The sequence below is a fragment of the Balaenoptera physalus genome (assembly GCF_965194825.1).
Source record: "Balaenoptera physalus genome assembly, chromosome: 2".
NCBI classification, from domain to species: Eukaryota; Metazoa; Chordata; class Mammalia; order Artiodactyla; family Balaenopteridae; genus Balaenoptera; species Balaenoptera physalus.
The window spans coordinates 117270205-117285836 of NC_138883.1; the positions used below are offsets into that span (position 1 = coordinate 117270205).

General features: G+C 35.2%; 1 protein-coding gene across 11 annotated transcripts in view; it reads left to right on the forward strand.

The window, feature by feature from the left end:
- The window catches only part of NEO1 (neogenin 1), a 247610-nt gene that overhangs the window by 129685 nt on the left and 102293 nt on the right, over window positions 1-15632 (forward strand). For all 11 annotated transcript variants that reach the window (XM_082443646.1, XM_082443644.1, XM_082443653.1 and 8 more), the window contains 2 exons: window positions 6032-6186; window positions 7558-7678. In XM_082443646.1, coding sequence (XP_082299772.1) covers window positions 6032-6186; window positions 7558-7678 — 276 coding nt within the window. The remainder of the gene's footprint in view (window positions 1-6031; window positions 6187-7557; window positions 7679-15632) is intronic.

Consider the following 15632-nt stretch of genomic DNA (forward strand, 5'->3'; position numbering starts at 1 on the left):
GAGGGGATTTCAGACTGTTAAAAATGCTTGGGTTTTATTTGTTGGGATTTTTTTTAAGGACTTACATGTAATTTTGTGAATTATTGAAAAGAAGCTTAAGAACAGCAAGTGTGCAGTTTAACATAAAATGGACAAAGTTGCTTTATTTCTCTGCTTAAAGTGCTTTTTAAGAATTTCAATGCCTAAACCTTTAAAATCAAACAATAGAAACTCCAACATTTCAGAGCTAATGTAAATGAAACCGGTTATAATCTTCTAAATAACAGCATAATGAAGTAACCTTGAAACTTTGGTGTTGGCCCTATATTGTTTTCTGTTTGAATTGAGTGGCAATTTCATCATTATATAACAGTTATGGAATTAAGTGATGTTTCCAGTAAGGAAATTTGGCAAGTGTAATATGTTTTAGTATTAAGTTCTACTTGTGCATTTAGCAATTAAAATTATTCTTGTAATGATGATGGCATTAGAAGGGATAGGGAGCTGTCAAAGAGAATTTGAAGCTTAATTATCTCTTTGGTAACAAAATGCATAATCTTCCATTACGATGCTTATTTTCTTATGGTAATAGACTCATTTGCTCTCTGGTTATCAATTTAACTTCCCAACCACAAACATCTGCTCTTACATTGTGTTTAATTGGTGTGAATACTATCTACAGAGAAGTTAAAATCCAGAGAACATTTTAAAGGCATTATTTTATAATTCACGAAAGGGAAAAGTAAATGATGTATTGAACATTGTTTGTGATGATTTTTTTCTAATAGTCTTTGAAAGTCTGTTTACTGAAAATGCATACTAAAATTATATTAATTGGATTTTCTTTTGAAGAGAATTTTGCTGTTTTCCAGAATTACATACTCTGCTTTAGGGGGCGCCTCAGTCCCTTAGACTTAAGGCATATGTCAGTTCCTCAGAAACATGGTACCATAATGGTTAAGATTGAAGGCTTTGAAGGTAGAAAAAATTGTTTAGTACATAACTAATCTGAAGAAGAGGGGTGGGTACAAATTGTGTTTGTTTGCTTATAATTTTTGAAATGAAAGATAAATCATTCAAAAAAAATTAATGGTTACCTATAGGAGAAGGGAGGGAAAAGGGTAGAGAAAACAGGGTTAGAAGCAGGACTTGTTGGAATATACCCTTTTTTGCAGATTTTAAATTGCTGAAAAGGGGAAGTAAAATGAAACAAATGACTCTATATGTATAACTAGTTGGTAGTATAGCCACACAGAAAGTTAAAATTCCAAGTGAAAGTTACTGTTCCAAATAAATTTAAAATAGTAATTAAACTATATATACCTAGTAGAATATTCTCAAGGACAAAAAGAACTCCAGAAATCTTCAACTTTTTTCTCTTGGTGGAAATGTTGGTATTGTTATTCTGAGACTGAGTGTAAGATAAAGCATATAAATAATTAAGGTCATTGAGAACAGAGATTTTTGGCATGAGAAAAAGGAAATAGAGATGTAAAATGAATAGGATCCCATTAAAACCTATAGTCTCAAACTTAACTGGAGAGACCAGAATGAAATCATAATTTTATATTTAAAAAGTACAGATTTCCTGGCTTTGTCCACAAATAGGACCTAAAAACAGTGACCAGAATATACTAAACACCACTTGGATCATGTCAAAAACGACTCAGGAACTTCCAGTGGACTCAGGCTTCCATTGGTCAAAGATGGGATAGTTTGAAAATGAAAAGAAAGGTAACTTCAGTGGATTGAAACAAACCAAATATATTTTAATCTGTGAACTCATAATGATACTTTTAAAAAGCCTTCATTGATCACATTTGGGAGATGATATTAGAGAACCAGATCATTGTTTTGGGAATTGGTAAGCAAAGGGAAAGAATCGAGCATTATCCTGTTCTTTCTGTAAGAATTATACTTAAGGGTAACCAAATAATTGTTGAGGGGATTTTTCTCTTTATAGAAGGAATGATAGAATAAGAATATTACTATTTTGCAACTCCTTTTGTGTAGGCAATGATTATCAAAGACTGTTAACATCACAAGAGACACAGTCACACATTATGAACCCTCCTGATGGAAGGACAAGGCACTGCCTATGAAGTAGTCTTGGGGGAAAAAAAAGAGCCTGACTCCAATCAAGCTTCTACATTTAACTGCCTGTATATAGGATGAATATGTTAATAACTCCATGGCAATGCAGTCAGCAAAAGACAGACTGCAGGAAATTCTGCAGGACGAATGACTTCTTCGACAAACACATTGCAAACAAAGATAAGAGATAAAGGAGGAACCTGTAGATTAAAAGAAACATAAGAAACAATGCCAATGAATGTACCTTGTTTGCCCAATTAAAATAAAATAAATCACCTTTAAAAAAAATAGGCCAGTTAGTGAAATGTGAATACTAACTGGATAATTGATTATAGTAAGAAATTATTACAGATACCAACCTGATGATGATTTTGCTTAGAAATAGGAGTTCTTGTTTTGTAGAGGTACTTAATTAAGTATCCATATGTGAAATAATATAAAACCTGGAGTTTGCTTTCACAGTAATCTGGGAAGGCCGTGGGATGGTTTGGGGTATAGATGAAACAGTATTGGCCATGAATTGATAATGATAATAAGTGGATAGCACTCGTGAATGTTAGCTACTAATTACTATACAACAAAGGTATAAACTAAAATCATAAAATCACAGTTGGTCTGAGATCTTAGTTACTTAGGAATAGTCTGCTTGAGTTCCTTATTTAGTATAGGAACAAACTGAAACCCATGGATTTTTGAAGCCCATGGTCAGCAGAATGTCTAGTGGTAGAACTAGCACTCAACTGTAGGTCTCTTGACTTCAGTCATTACAATGTCTTTACAATATATCATTACTGAATAATATCCAAATAAACTTAAATACCTAGTCTTAAATAGGACCACTCAGGATTGCAAATATGTTTATTTTTCCAGCATCTAAAATTTATTGCAGTTCAAATGAAAACTCCAGGTTGCTTTTGTTTGTTTGTTTTCTTTGAGAAGGAACAGAGAAACATAACCAAAGATGAGTCTAAATTGATCTGGGAAAAAACATCTTAATGAACATGTTAGGAAATTTTTGAGGAAATAAAGGAATAAATTAGGAGAGTACTTGTTCTGCCAAATTTTTAAAAATACTATATAGTAACAGTCATTAAGTTTGTGGTTCTGGCCCAGGAATAAACAGGTCAATGGAACCACTTAATATGCAAAATAAACCCCTAAGAGTATATAGGATTTAGATATTAAAACTTTCAAATCAGTTACTTTGATTGGGACTACTGGAGTTGCTGTTTAGAAAAATATAAAGCTGGATGCTTAATGAAGTCAAGATTGTTTCATAGACATACTAGAAGAAAAAGTAAGTGAATATTTTTATAGTATGGAAGCAAGGAAAACCCTTTGGAGTAAGAATAATAAAATACAGATGCCAAAAAAAGAGAGGACTAATAAATTTTACCACATACAGATTTAAAACTTTGGTACAATAGGCATCCTAAATTTAAAAAGACAGAAGAAACAGCTGAGAAGAAATATTGGCATGTAAGAGAAAGGATTAATATCTGACTATATTAGTCAGGGTCCAGTCAGGAGCCAGAAATTGCACCAGGAATTTGAAGAAGGAGAATTTAACATAAAGAATTATTAACTAATAAAAGGTGTTTTAACTACTAAATAGGATAAAGTAGGATTCTAAAGAATAAAGAAAGAGTAAATATAAGAATTAGCTACTACCTCAAGAGCCGAGGGAGAGAATCCAAAAAAAGGAACAAACTTGGAAGAGGGCACTCTTACTCAAGGTTGCAATTCAGACCTTGGAGAGAGTGTAGTCACTGCCAGAGAACACAGCCATGGGCCAAACTGGTCCACAAGAGGTCGCCTGTTGGATGCCACAGGCCTGAGCTGGTGTGTGGAAAGCCGCCTGCTGGGATGCCATGGGCCTGACTGATGATGAGCAGGAAGTTCCCCAGCGGGGTGCCTTGAGTCAGAGTTGATATATTGGATGCTGTTTGATGGAATGCTAGCGGTCAGAGCTCGTGCACAGAAAGCTACCTGCTAGAGTAAACTGGAGAAACTTACTAGAGACTGAGCAGAGAAACGTGCAGGAGGGTGATCACCAATGGGTCTCCCACATACCTTCTAGCTGCCACACCGTAGGGACGAGAAGAACAGCACACCCCAACCTGAAAGATAAGCCTTTTCTTCTGCCATGGCTTACAATGTCCCTCCAGTACCCTCTGTTCTCAAAGTCTAACATCGCATCAGCTGGCAAAGGTCCACATCCATCATTAAAAAGAAGAGTGGATTTGGAGCTGAGAGGCCATAAGTTAATAACTGGCATCATGTGAAAAGCTCTTACATATAGATAAGAAAATTGTGAACACTCTAATTGAAAAAATAGCAGAGTATGTGTATAGATAATTCACAAAAGAATAAATACAGATGACTAACCAGTGTTTGAAAAGAGAGTTAAATTCACTGCTAATAGATTTCCCTTACTTCATCTAGTTGTACACTTATGTTTTCTTGATCTTGCATCACTGTGTTCCATTCTTACCATCTTTGGCTTCTAATGCTTACCTGGGGTTCTACCTGCTCTCTATACTCTTACTCTTCATTTACCCAAATTATAAAGCTAGTCTGGACTTCCTCCCAGGACCTGCCCCCTCTAGCCAGTGCAATAGATTAAAAAAATGAAAAAAAGAAGAAGATTGGAAAGGAAGAAGTAGAACTCTCTCTATTCGCAGGCAACATGGTTGTCTATGTAGGTAATCCCAGAATTGTCTATAAAAAGCTGCTAGAACTAATGAATGAGTTTAGCATGACCACAGGATAAAAGGTCAATATGCATAAATCAATTTCATCTCTAGATACTAGCAGTGAACAATTAGAAACTAAAAAAGAAAAAAAAAATTAAGTACCACTTACAGTAGCACCAAGAAATTTAAAATACTTAGGGATACAGCTAATGAAGTATGAACAAAATTTGTATATTGAAATATATAAAACAGTGATGAGAGAAACCAAAGATCTAAATAAATGGAGAGATAAACCATGTGCATGGAAAGGAAGACTCTGTATTGTTAAGGTGTCAAATTGCCGCAGATTCAGCCCAGTCCCAATCAAAATTCCAGCAGGCTGAGCACATTTTAACTCAACTGTTTTAAAAAAAAACAAACTGCTGTTGTCATCATTGTGATATAGGGAGTTCCTTGTCATTTGGAACTTCAAACAGGGATTTGTAAGACCACTTGTCATGGATGTAGCAGGAATAGGAAATGATGGCATTAGGTAGAAAGTTGGACTAGATGATCTACTTTTACCCTTTAAATTCAAAATCTTACTGAATCTATTTGAGTCAGCGATTTACAACTTTGGGTTAAGGGGAAAGGGAGGCAATGGGATAATCAAGCTTTTGCAAATACATTTAACTTTCTCCCAAAGATTCTGTCACTCTACCTCCCACCCTTAAAAACCATTGTATGTAATGAAGGGTGTTACTAATGGAAGTGTGTGTGTGTTTCTGTGAGTAAACTATTTAAGGCCTCTAATGTGACATTTGTATTACTTTTTGGGTTTTTTATGTTACTCATCAAGCTGACTAAAAAGGAAAATAATGTCAGTCTTCTCAACTCTTTTTGAATTGTAATCATGGCTTTTCTAAAATGGTTTAAATCTTAGGGAAATAGACTTTAATATTCAATTTTTGGACAGCTTAGAACTTTCCTATTTTCATTTTCTTCAAAACAGTCAACTTAGTAAATATTTCTCAACAGAGAAACTCAGAAATTATTGTTATAATTATTCTGCCAGTTAATTATGCCAGAATATCAATTTTTAAAGATATTACGTTCCTAACATATATTTTAAATATGTATTTGTTATGTTTTTCTAAAAACGTATGAAAGCCTCAAATAATTAAAAATCCTATGAATTCTATGATTTTTAAAAATTGCTTGAAATATAAATAGCTACCTATTTTTATTTTTATTAATATCTTAATTTTCTTTCTGTTTTAAAGCTCAACCTGAATTCCTGAAGCAGCCTACTAATATATATGCTCATGAATCTATGGATATTGTATTTGAATGTGAAGTGACTGGGAAGCCAACTCCAACTGTGAAGTGGGTCAAGAATGGGGATATGGTTATCCCAAGTGATTACTTTAAGATTGTAGTAAGTATTTTTCAAAGAAACTTATCTCTGAAACCTTTAAATATCTTTAAATGTAATCACCAAGAGATCTGTTATCTATAGTACATGAACTGGTATATATAAGATGAAGATAGAAAAATTCGCTTAGAATATAATCTCTTCATTGACTGATGAGAAAGCTGAGCCCAGAAATATTTTGGTAGCTCATGTAAGATCACAGAGCAAGTCACAGTGTTTGAACTCAGCCTGAAGTCCACATCTCCTGACCAACAGTCTAGTCCTACTCGGACGTACTAGCACTCTAACACAGCCACCACCACTTTCTAGGTAATGATTATCCTGTGTGTGTATTCACTTGTACCAATTGTCTTCATAGCTGTCTATTCAAGGAGCAGAAGTCTGTCTTTCTTATACTGATACCCAGACCCTTCAAAATAAGGATGACCCAGTGTTGGACAGTTGTTGTGAAAATAAACATAAAGGTTCTTTTAAAAAGTAAAGCAAAAGTAAATAAGTAGCCTTAAATCTACTTCAGAAGACTCAGTCATTATTTCTTTTTACTTCATATGTATATAGGAAATGCTTAGTAAATATTATCCACTGTTATTATTATCATTATCTAACATCCTGTTAACAGAATTATCTAGGTTTTAGTAATAAAGATTAATGACATATCTTAGGATGCATACCTGACATTCATAGACATAATCAGAAGTAATTATGGTTGTTCGAGACTTAATGTCTCATTACAAATTTCTCATATAACTAATTCATTCTTCATAGGAATACATTTTCTATTTTTAAAGTACGTAATCTCATATGTTACAAAAAGTAATTCACAAGTATTTAACCCTAATTAAAAAGCAGCGTGTTATGGTTAAATTAGCATTTTTACTCTTTTATCATTATTTTCATACTATTTTTAAAAATATCAATAACAATAACTAGAGTTGACATTCATTTAGTACTTTATAGTTTAAGAAAAGCTTTTATATATGTGGCCTCATTTAACTTATTTGTTAGAACTATTGATATTAGAGACAATCTTAAGAAAATGCCTTGAATTCACAAATTCAGACTCTCACTATGGTCACATGGTATTGCATGCCAGATATTTTTCCAAGCAAATGTGTAAGTTTGCATACATTGCAGATAAGACTTTCTATAAGGATTGAGTTCGTAATTGTTAATGACAGTGTTTCCTTTTCTAGTCAGTTGAGTCAGTATCTTGTCAATAAAATTGAGTTAACAGGTTCATAGGTAGATAATATTCAGTAACTGAATCATATAATTTTACTTGTTTTTCCTCTCCAGAAAGAGCATATCCTTGAGATTTTGAACTAATGTTTATCAGTTAAATCATAAAATTTTATTTATGTTTTTCTTCCTCAGAAGGAACATAATCTTCAAGTTTTGGGTCTGGTGAAATCAGATGAAGGGTTCTATCAGTGCATTGCTGAAAATGATGTTGGAAATGCACAAGCTGGAGCCCAACTGATAATCCTTGAACATGGTAAGAGGGGCTGAAATAGTAAGATGAAAGAGGCTGACTGTGTTTGAGGAACTAGGACCTATCAGAGGAGCTATCGTTCCAGGATACCTAGTGATTAATAACCTGTTTGTAAAGGCTAATATATGGCATAACTAAGAGAGAAAAAAATAGCAGTCTAAATCATTTCGGTTTTTTAAATGACCTATAAACACAATTTTGGATAATGTTGAAAAGAAATTGGTATTAAGAAAAGAAAAACTGAACATTTATAGTCTTATACAAATGAATGTTCTTCAGATTTCAGTCATTTTAATCTTACAAATATATTTCTGATCTATTAAAGTAGAAAAACTTTACTTAATGTTTATTTAGTAGTGAATTTTTGTTTAATTTTTCCAAAATAAACTTTTCTGATTTTCACACACAAAAAAATGCTTATTATAAATTCAGACAACATTGAAAAGTAAAAAGGGAAAAAAAAACTCACATCAGTCAGGGTCAATTCTGGGGAAACCACACAGTAATTTGAGCAAAAACTAAAGAATTAAGTATTCTTTATTAAAAATTATTAACTGTAACCGGGGATTGGCGTGGCAAGGGGTTGGCTAGTGAAGAGTAAAGAGAATTCTAATGAATATAAAAGAATGGCAGACATAAGGAGCAGCCCCAACCCGTAGGTCTGAGAATGTTCAGGAAAAGACCCCTCTCAGGGCTGATCCGAACCATGTTAGAGAGGGTGTGGCCATGGTTTAATGGATGATGGAGAGTTGCTGTGTTGCCATCCCATAGAAGCTTGTTCAAAACCTCCTGTCTAGTGTGCTGGGCAAAAGCTGTTCACAAGGAGGTGTCTCAGTGAAGGTATTCTTCTAAAAAACCACCAGTGGGGTTGGGGTATTGAGGGAAGCTACTCACCAGCACCCTGTACTGATAAAGTTTTAACACATGTCAGCAAAGGAAAAATATGTAAAGGGCCCAGCTTCGTTTTTGCAGAGCAGGCAGTAAAGTATGAATTTGGAGCTGAAAGAAAATAAATTGATTACAAGCACATGCTTCAAACCCTGCCATCTAGGAGTACTGCGTATGAGCACACACAGATGTGTATATGGTTTTATAACCTATTTTCTTGAAACAGCATGCTGTGGACATCTTTCCATGTCAGTGAGTATAGATCTGCGTCAACATTTTTCATTGTTGAATAGTAAATATACACTTTGTTTTATATAAATGATTCCCCATTGGTTAGCATTTAAACTGTTTCCTGTTTTTTTACTATGATGAATGAGGCTATGCTGAACTTCTTTATATGATTATTTTCTCATACTAAATTACAGAAGTTGAATTGTTGGATGACAGTTTTGTATACAATTGATAAGGATAACTGTTGGGTGTACTATTTGTTTTAGCAGGAAAAGCATTTTTCATTTTGTGTGTTTCTCAAGAATGCATGAAAAAGAGGCTGCTTTAGACATCTCACTGGGTGTCTGAGTCAAATTTAAGTTCCGGTTGCATTGTGATTAGGGAAGCTAATGGGCAAAGCTACTCTGGCTTTTCACTAAAATAGCATGTAGGATTTTTATATGCTATTTCTTGAGAATGTATTTCAGAGTACTGTTATAAAAAGGCATAAAATAGTAGAACTGCTCTTTTTCTTCCTATGTTTGTCTGTCATTTTACCTTTCCCTTTACATTGAAAACGATATAGTAGAAGCATGTCACTTTTCCATTTTGGCAAGATGCCTGAGTATGATTCCCAAATAAGGCATTAACAGAATAAGTGAGGTAGATAGGCTTATTTCTTTTTATTAGTGACAGTGTTTTTCCTTAGTAAATGTCATGGCTCTCCTAGGGTTATTTCCATGGAACTAAATAAAGAGACTTCAGTATATTTGTGTTTGTGATTACCATTATAGATTTAACGCTAACAGTATAAATGGTGGCTTTGCTAGGAGGATGCTAAACTAATCCTGACTGGACTTTCCTCTGAAAATGCTTGGATGGCATAATAATTAGAGTCATAGTGTGTGTTTTATTCTTTTTGAAACAACCTTTCAGAAACAGATGATGTTTTGTGAGCTGGTGAAAATTTTTAGTGACCTTGTCAGGGATGCATTAAGGATGCACAGATTCTAGGAAGGAGAGTAAATGTCATATTATTAATTTTGCTATTTTAATTTGTAAGATAAATATTTATGTGGGAAAACTAAAAGAGAGACTGTAACGGTTTATAAGATCTGATCTCTGCCTTTCTGAGGTTTATGATGTTGTAAGGGATGTAAGAGATGTGTATGACATTAATACTAGTCCATAATAAGTGTTATTTTTATAGTATAAATAAGGCAGCATACAATTCAGAAGAGATGAATTCTGTGTCAACAGGGAAGTTTTTTCATGGAAAGTGTTTCCTTTGTAATAGACCTCAAATGATAAGATTTCCAGATGTTAATAAGAGGACATGGCTCAGTATGGAAACAATAGAATATCTGTTCCTGTAGGAAGGTGGCCTGTAAAGTCAGAACAGGATCAGCTTGATCATGGCCTTGGTTATAAACCATCAAAGCAATACCGTAGTAAGGCAGTCTGATGACAAAGTCAGGTTTAATTAGAAGACAGAGTGGTTGAAGGAATATTGTTATAAGAGACCATGATGAAATAATAAGTAGTACTGTACTAGAGAAATAGAAAGAAAGGATCTTAATTAAGAGATGGTAGTGATTTATCTAATTCAGACTTTATCAACTGATTGGATATTAAACAGTACTGTAGAGAAATGAAATATACTTCTAAGGTTTTATCCGGGTGACTGAAAGAATGGTGATGCCTTTACAAAAATAGAAAAGGAAGATGAATTGAAGTGGAAGGGAAGTTCTACTCAAGCTGTAAAGAGTGTTCACAGAACATCCCACACTCAACCTACAATAAAAAGCTGGATGATCTACAAAACTATAATTTCTATGAGCTCATCAGAGAGCTGAGCTTGCAGAACAACCAAGTAACCTAAATTTGAAAGGATTGGACAACCCTCCTCTCCCAAAGAATGGATCATGAATTGTTTCACCTTTAGTAGAACACAGGAGAAAGAGATGGCTGTCATAAAAATGGATAAGAAATCAGCTAAAATTTTAACTGAATATTAAAGACTAAGTATGGACTACTTTGGAATCTCTGGGGGCCTCAGATAAAAGGAGAGTTCATAGTTGCTTGCAAATATATTTCCCTGGGGCTCCAGAGGATACTCACTATTAAGGCTGGGGGCAAGGTAGGGACTCGAGAAAAGTTACCTCGGTGGAGTAGAGGTGAAGGAGGTGATCTGCGGCTGCTGCGACACAGGTGCAAAGCCCCTCCTGTTTACTCAGAGTCCCTTAAGCCTCAAACCAATGGGAGAGGGCAGAAAACCTTATTTCATAAATTCCTGGAGGAAATTAGAAGCAAAACTACTACTTGGGGGAGGAACCCTCTGTTCCCCAGGACACAAGCAAAGACCCACTGCTGCTGGGGGAAGAGTAGAAGAGAAAACCCTTTACCTCTGAAAGAAGTGCATAAAACCGTTTTGGGCCCTAGAATCCTATACCAATACCTAGGAGAGGTCTTTTACAACAGGAGGAAGAATAGGGAACTACCACTAGAGACCAACACAAGTACAAAGCAGATTTTGGCTGCCATAGGAAGGAGAGCCACTGGGCCTATCTAATCCTGAGGCTGGACCAAGACAACTGAAAATCCCACCCGCCGCAGCCATGAGCTTACCACCACACGAAAGCGTTCTGCTGAGCAGGGAAGGTCAAGAACATAGAGAGAGATCCCTCTTGGCAGAAGTATACAGGAATGGTTGAAAGCTGCGAGGAAAATAGGAAAATTGAGAAAAACTGTCTGGCTCCTCATCTCTCACCTTAAGCACAAGACAATGGTAGTCTACCAGTAGAAGAATTTGAAACCTGTGATGTGCTGAAGGTAGCTACAATAACAATAAAATCCGTGCCAAGTTCAATTCCTGTCTAAATTGACTAAACTCTTCCACGCTAATGGCTTGACAGAAGAATAGACATGCCAGTTTCCAAGTGTAAGTAATAATTATCAGCCTCTGCTTTTCTGTACATCATGCTCAGCATTCAGTCAAAAATTATTGGACAGAAACATAAGAAGCAAGGGAACTCCAGCTCATTGTAGAAAGATAAAGCAATCAAATATAATCAAATTCAGGGAACCCAGATACTGGAACTATGAGACAGGAACTTTAATTATTAAAGTATGTTAAATGGAATACATTTAACCAGACTGATTGAGAAAAACACAAATTACCAAATCAGGGATGAAAGGGAGGACATCATTACAAATTCTGTAGATTTTAAGAGGATTTAAGGGAATATTACAAACAACTTTATGCCAAAAATTTTGAAAAGGAAGGTAGTAGAGCTGGTTTGTTTAGGGAGGTAAAGCATCAATTTAAGATGTGTTGAGTTTGAGTTATAATAGAAAACCAGAAAAAAAAAAATGTCTAGAATCAGAGGGAAGTCAGAAGCTCAGAAAAGAGATTGAGGAAGAAAATAACAAGTTTTGGTTTTGGTAGATTTCAAGATTTTTAACCGAACTCTTCTCTTGCTATAAATTAAGGCAGCTAACTGTATTTTGTTTTCTTGTATGTAGAGATTACTGTGTCCCCAGTTGTCATGTTGCACTCATTCACACTATGGAAAATTAAAACTCCTTAACCTTCTCTTCAGTAAATGGAGTTGCAAGTCTTATTTCTCTGCCTTCAGAGGAGTGTCTCAGTCATCTGAAGTTCATCCCTGAACATTCGCTTGAAGATCCCCGTAGATACCATCACTATTATCTTTTGATAATTTTTTTGCCATGTTATATATAATTTTTAATGGTTAGGAGTTCATTCTTGTTTCTGCCTTAAACAACCACTATTTTATGTGAACTTACACCTCAACGTCTTATTTTATCTACTTAAAGATAGAATTTATTCCCTTACTGGTTTTTCCTTATCAATTCCAGTTATTTAAATTATTTCTAATAGAACCTGAATCTATCCTGCTGATTTTTTAAAATCTTCTCTTTACTCTTAGTCTTATGTATATCATTTAAAAAATATGATGGCCTAAAAGAATGTGGGAGAGGAAGCTTATGTAGAAGAAATAACACTTCACAGTTTTTGAATGTATGAAAAAGTGAAATCACAAATCAGTGCAGATTGAAAGGATCATACATTATATGGAACATGGACAATTTGTTGGTGATTTGGAAAGAATTAAATTATACATTTACCTTATATCAAAATAAAATAGAGTTAAAATTTAAATTAAATCCATAAAAAGGTTGAAAAGATGATAGAAAGAGTGTCGCCATTTACAATAGACCACAATTTGTTAATTCATTCACCAGTTAATAGGCATTTGGATTATTTCCAATCTATCACCATTTACTTTTACTTATAAAAGAAATAAAAGAGAATACAGATGAAAATTTTGGTATCATAGGATATAAAAATTTTAATGTTTTGTATGTAAAGTATGAGAAATACCTTAACTAAAGGAAGACAAACTAGGGAAGAATATCATAAGAATTACAGAAATTTAGTGTTCTGAATGTAACAAGAATGCACACAAATGGGTGTGATAAAGTGACTAACATAAGCATATAATTCACAATAGAGCAAAGATAAAGATAGTTTCTATACAGGACAAATGTTCCACCTCACTTAAAAATATAAAATTAAATCTTTTTAGTGAGATGTCATTTTTACCTAATAAAGATTTTATATATTTTAATGAAATATAATGTTCATTTTTAATGACTGGTTAGGGTGTAATTATGTTTGTGTCTTTCTTTCACTCTTAGTGAAAATGTAAATTGTTATATCATTTACTAAGACCATTTTGACAATTACATCTTAAAAATTACTGACTTAACCCATTAATTGTTCTTTTAGGATTTTTCCCTAAGGAAGGAATCAGAGATTTGGACAAAGACTATTAATATCAGCATTAGTAATTAAAAAAGAAAAAGGTAGGGATAAAGAGAGAAAGAGTAGGAGATGACTTACATGTACCAAATAGAGGAAGTAGTTAAAATAAGTATAGTACAGCCTTATGATGGAAAAGCTGTTTGGCCATTAAAAACCATGTCTTTGAACACTCTTTAATGATATCAGGAAAATCTCAGGATATAATGTCAAGTAGTAAAGTAAAATACAAAATTATATATAACAAATAACCCGAATTTAGTTGAAAAAATTGTATGTACAGGGCTTCCCTGGTGGCGCAGTGGTTGAGAATCTGCCTGCCAGTGCGGGGGACACGGGTTCAAGCCCTGGTCTGGGAAGATCCCACATGCCACGGAGCAACTGGGCCCGTGAGCCACAATTACTGAGCCTGCGCATCTGGAGCCCGTGCTCCGCAACAGGAGAGGCCGCGATAGTGAGAGGCCCGCGCACCGCAATGAGGAGTGGCCCCCACTTGCCACAACTACAGAGAGCCCTCGCACAGAAACGAAGACCCAACACAGCCATAAATTAAAAAAAAAAAAAAAAAAAAAAAAATTGTATGTACACATTTAGACATTCCCACACCAAAATGGTGGGAAAGATAACAATGGTTATCTTTGGGTAGTGATGTTTTCTCAGTTTTCTAAAATAGCCCTATATTACTTTTATAATCAGTAAAGGTTTTTCTTTTTTAACTTAATAGTAAAGCCATCTTTCAGTCAGTGCTGCAATTTAGAAAAGACACCAAACACATAATTTTGAGAACTTTCTGCCAAAAACATCATGGATAGAAGTTAAGAGTTACAAATAACTCCCTTCACAAGAGAGGTGGGTTGTGTGGCAGGAAGTAAACAGAGCAAATTTTGGTAGACCTCACTGATACCTTTGATTTAGTGAGACAAGGACTAGAGGGAAAGCAGCCTGCAGGAGAAGGATGGAGACTGGCCCACTTGTAGCCTTTTTTCCTTTGTGTTCATAGCATCGTGAATCTCCAAGAGTATATATAGCATTTCTCAAACCTATTTGACCATGGAGTTTTTTGTTTTGTTTTTTTTTAAGTAGACTCATTAACATCTTAAAGGGTGCAATTTGGGAATTGTTGATGTAGGGCTATTCAAAGGAGGATGGACAAGAGTAAGGTTGGCAAACGGTGGCCCACAGGCCATATCCAGCCAACCTCCTGGTTTTGTGCATAAGTTTTACTGGACACAGCCACACACATTTGTTCACAGATTGTCTATATGTTCGGTCTGTAGTCATTTTCACTCTATAATGGCAGAAGTGAGTAGTTTAGACAGAGACCATATGCCCCACAAAGCCTAAAACATTAACTCTCTGGCCCTTTATAGAAAAAAGTTTGCCAAACACTGGACTGTATGATATGTATCTTTCAGCCCTGATAGTTTGTGATTCTGAGTTATTTCTGGTCAGTGAAAGTCTGTTTTACTTAAAACTTTCTAAATTTAAATAAGTGTGGGTAGTGACTTCCCTGGTGGCGCAGTGGTTAAGAACCCACCTGCCAATGCAGGGGACATGGGTTCAAGCCCTGGTCTGGGAAGATCCCACATGCCGCGGAGCAACTAAGCCCATGCGCCACAACTACTGAGCCTGCGCTCTAGAGCCTGTGAGCCACAACTACTGAGCCTGTGTTCCACAACTACTGAAGCCCACATGCCTAGAGCCCGTGCTTCGCAACAAGAGAAGCCGCCGCAGTGAGAAGCCCACGCACAGCAACGAAGAGCAGCCCCTGCTCGCCACAACTAGATAAAGCCCGGGCACAGCAACGAAGACCCAACACGGCCCCAAAAATAAATAAATAAAATTTTTTTTTTTTTTAATGTTATAAATAAGTGTGGGTAGGTGGAAAAAGGCAGAAGAAGGGGCAGGAGGGTGAAGATAAAAGGACAAGAGAAGAAAGTTAAACACGGTATGTGGATAACTAGGAGATGCGCAAAGGCGACTGACACCAAGGAGGAGCTATGAGTGAAG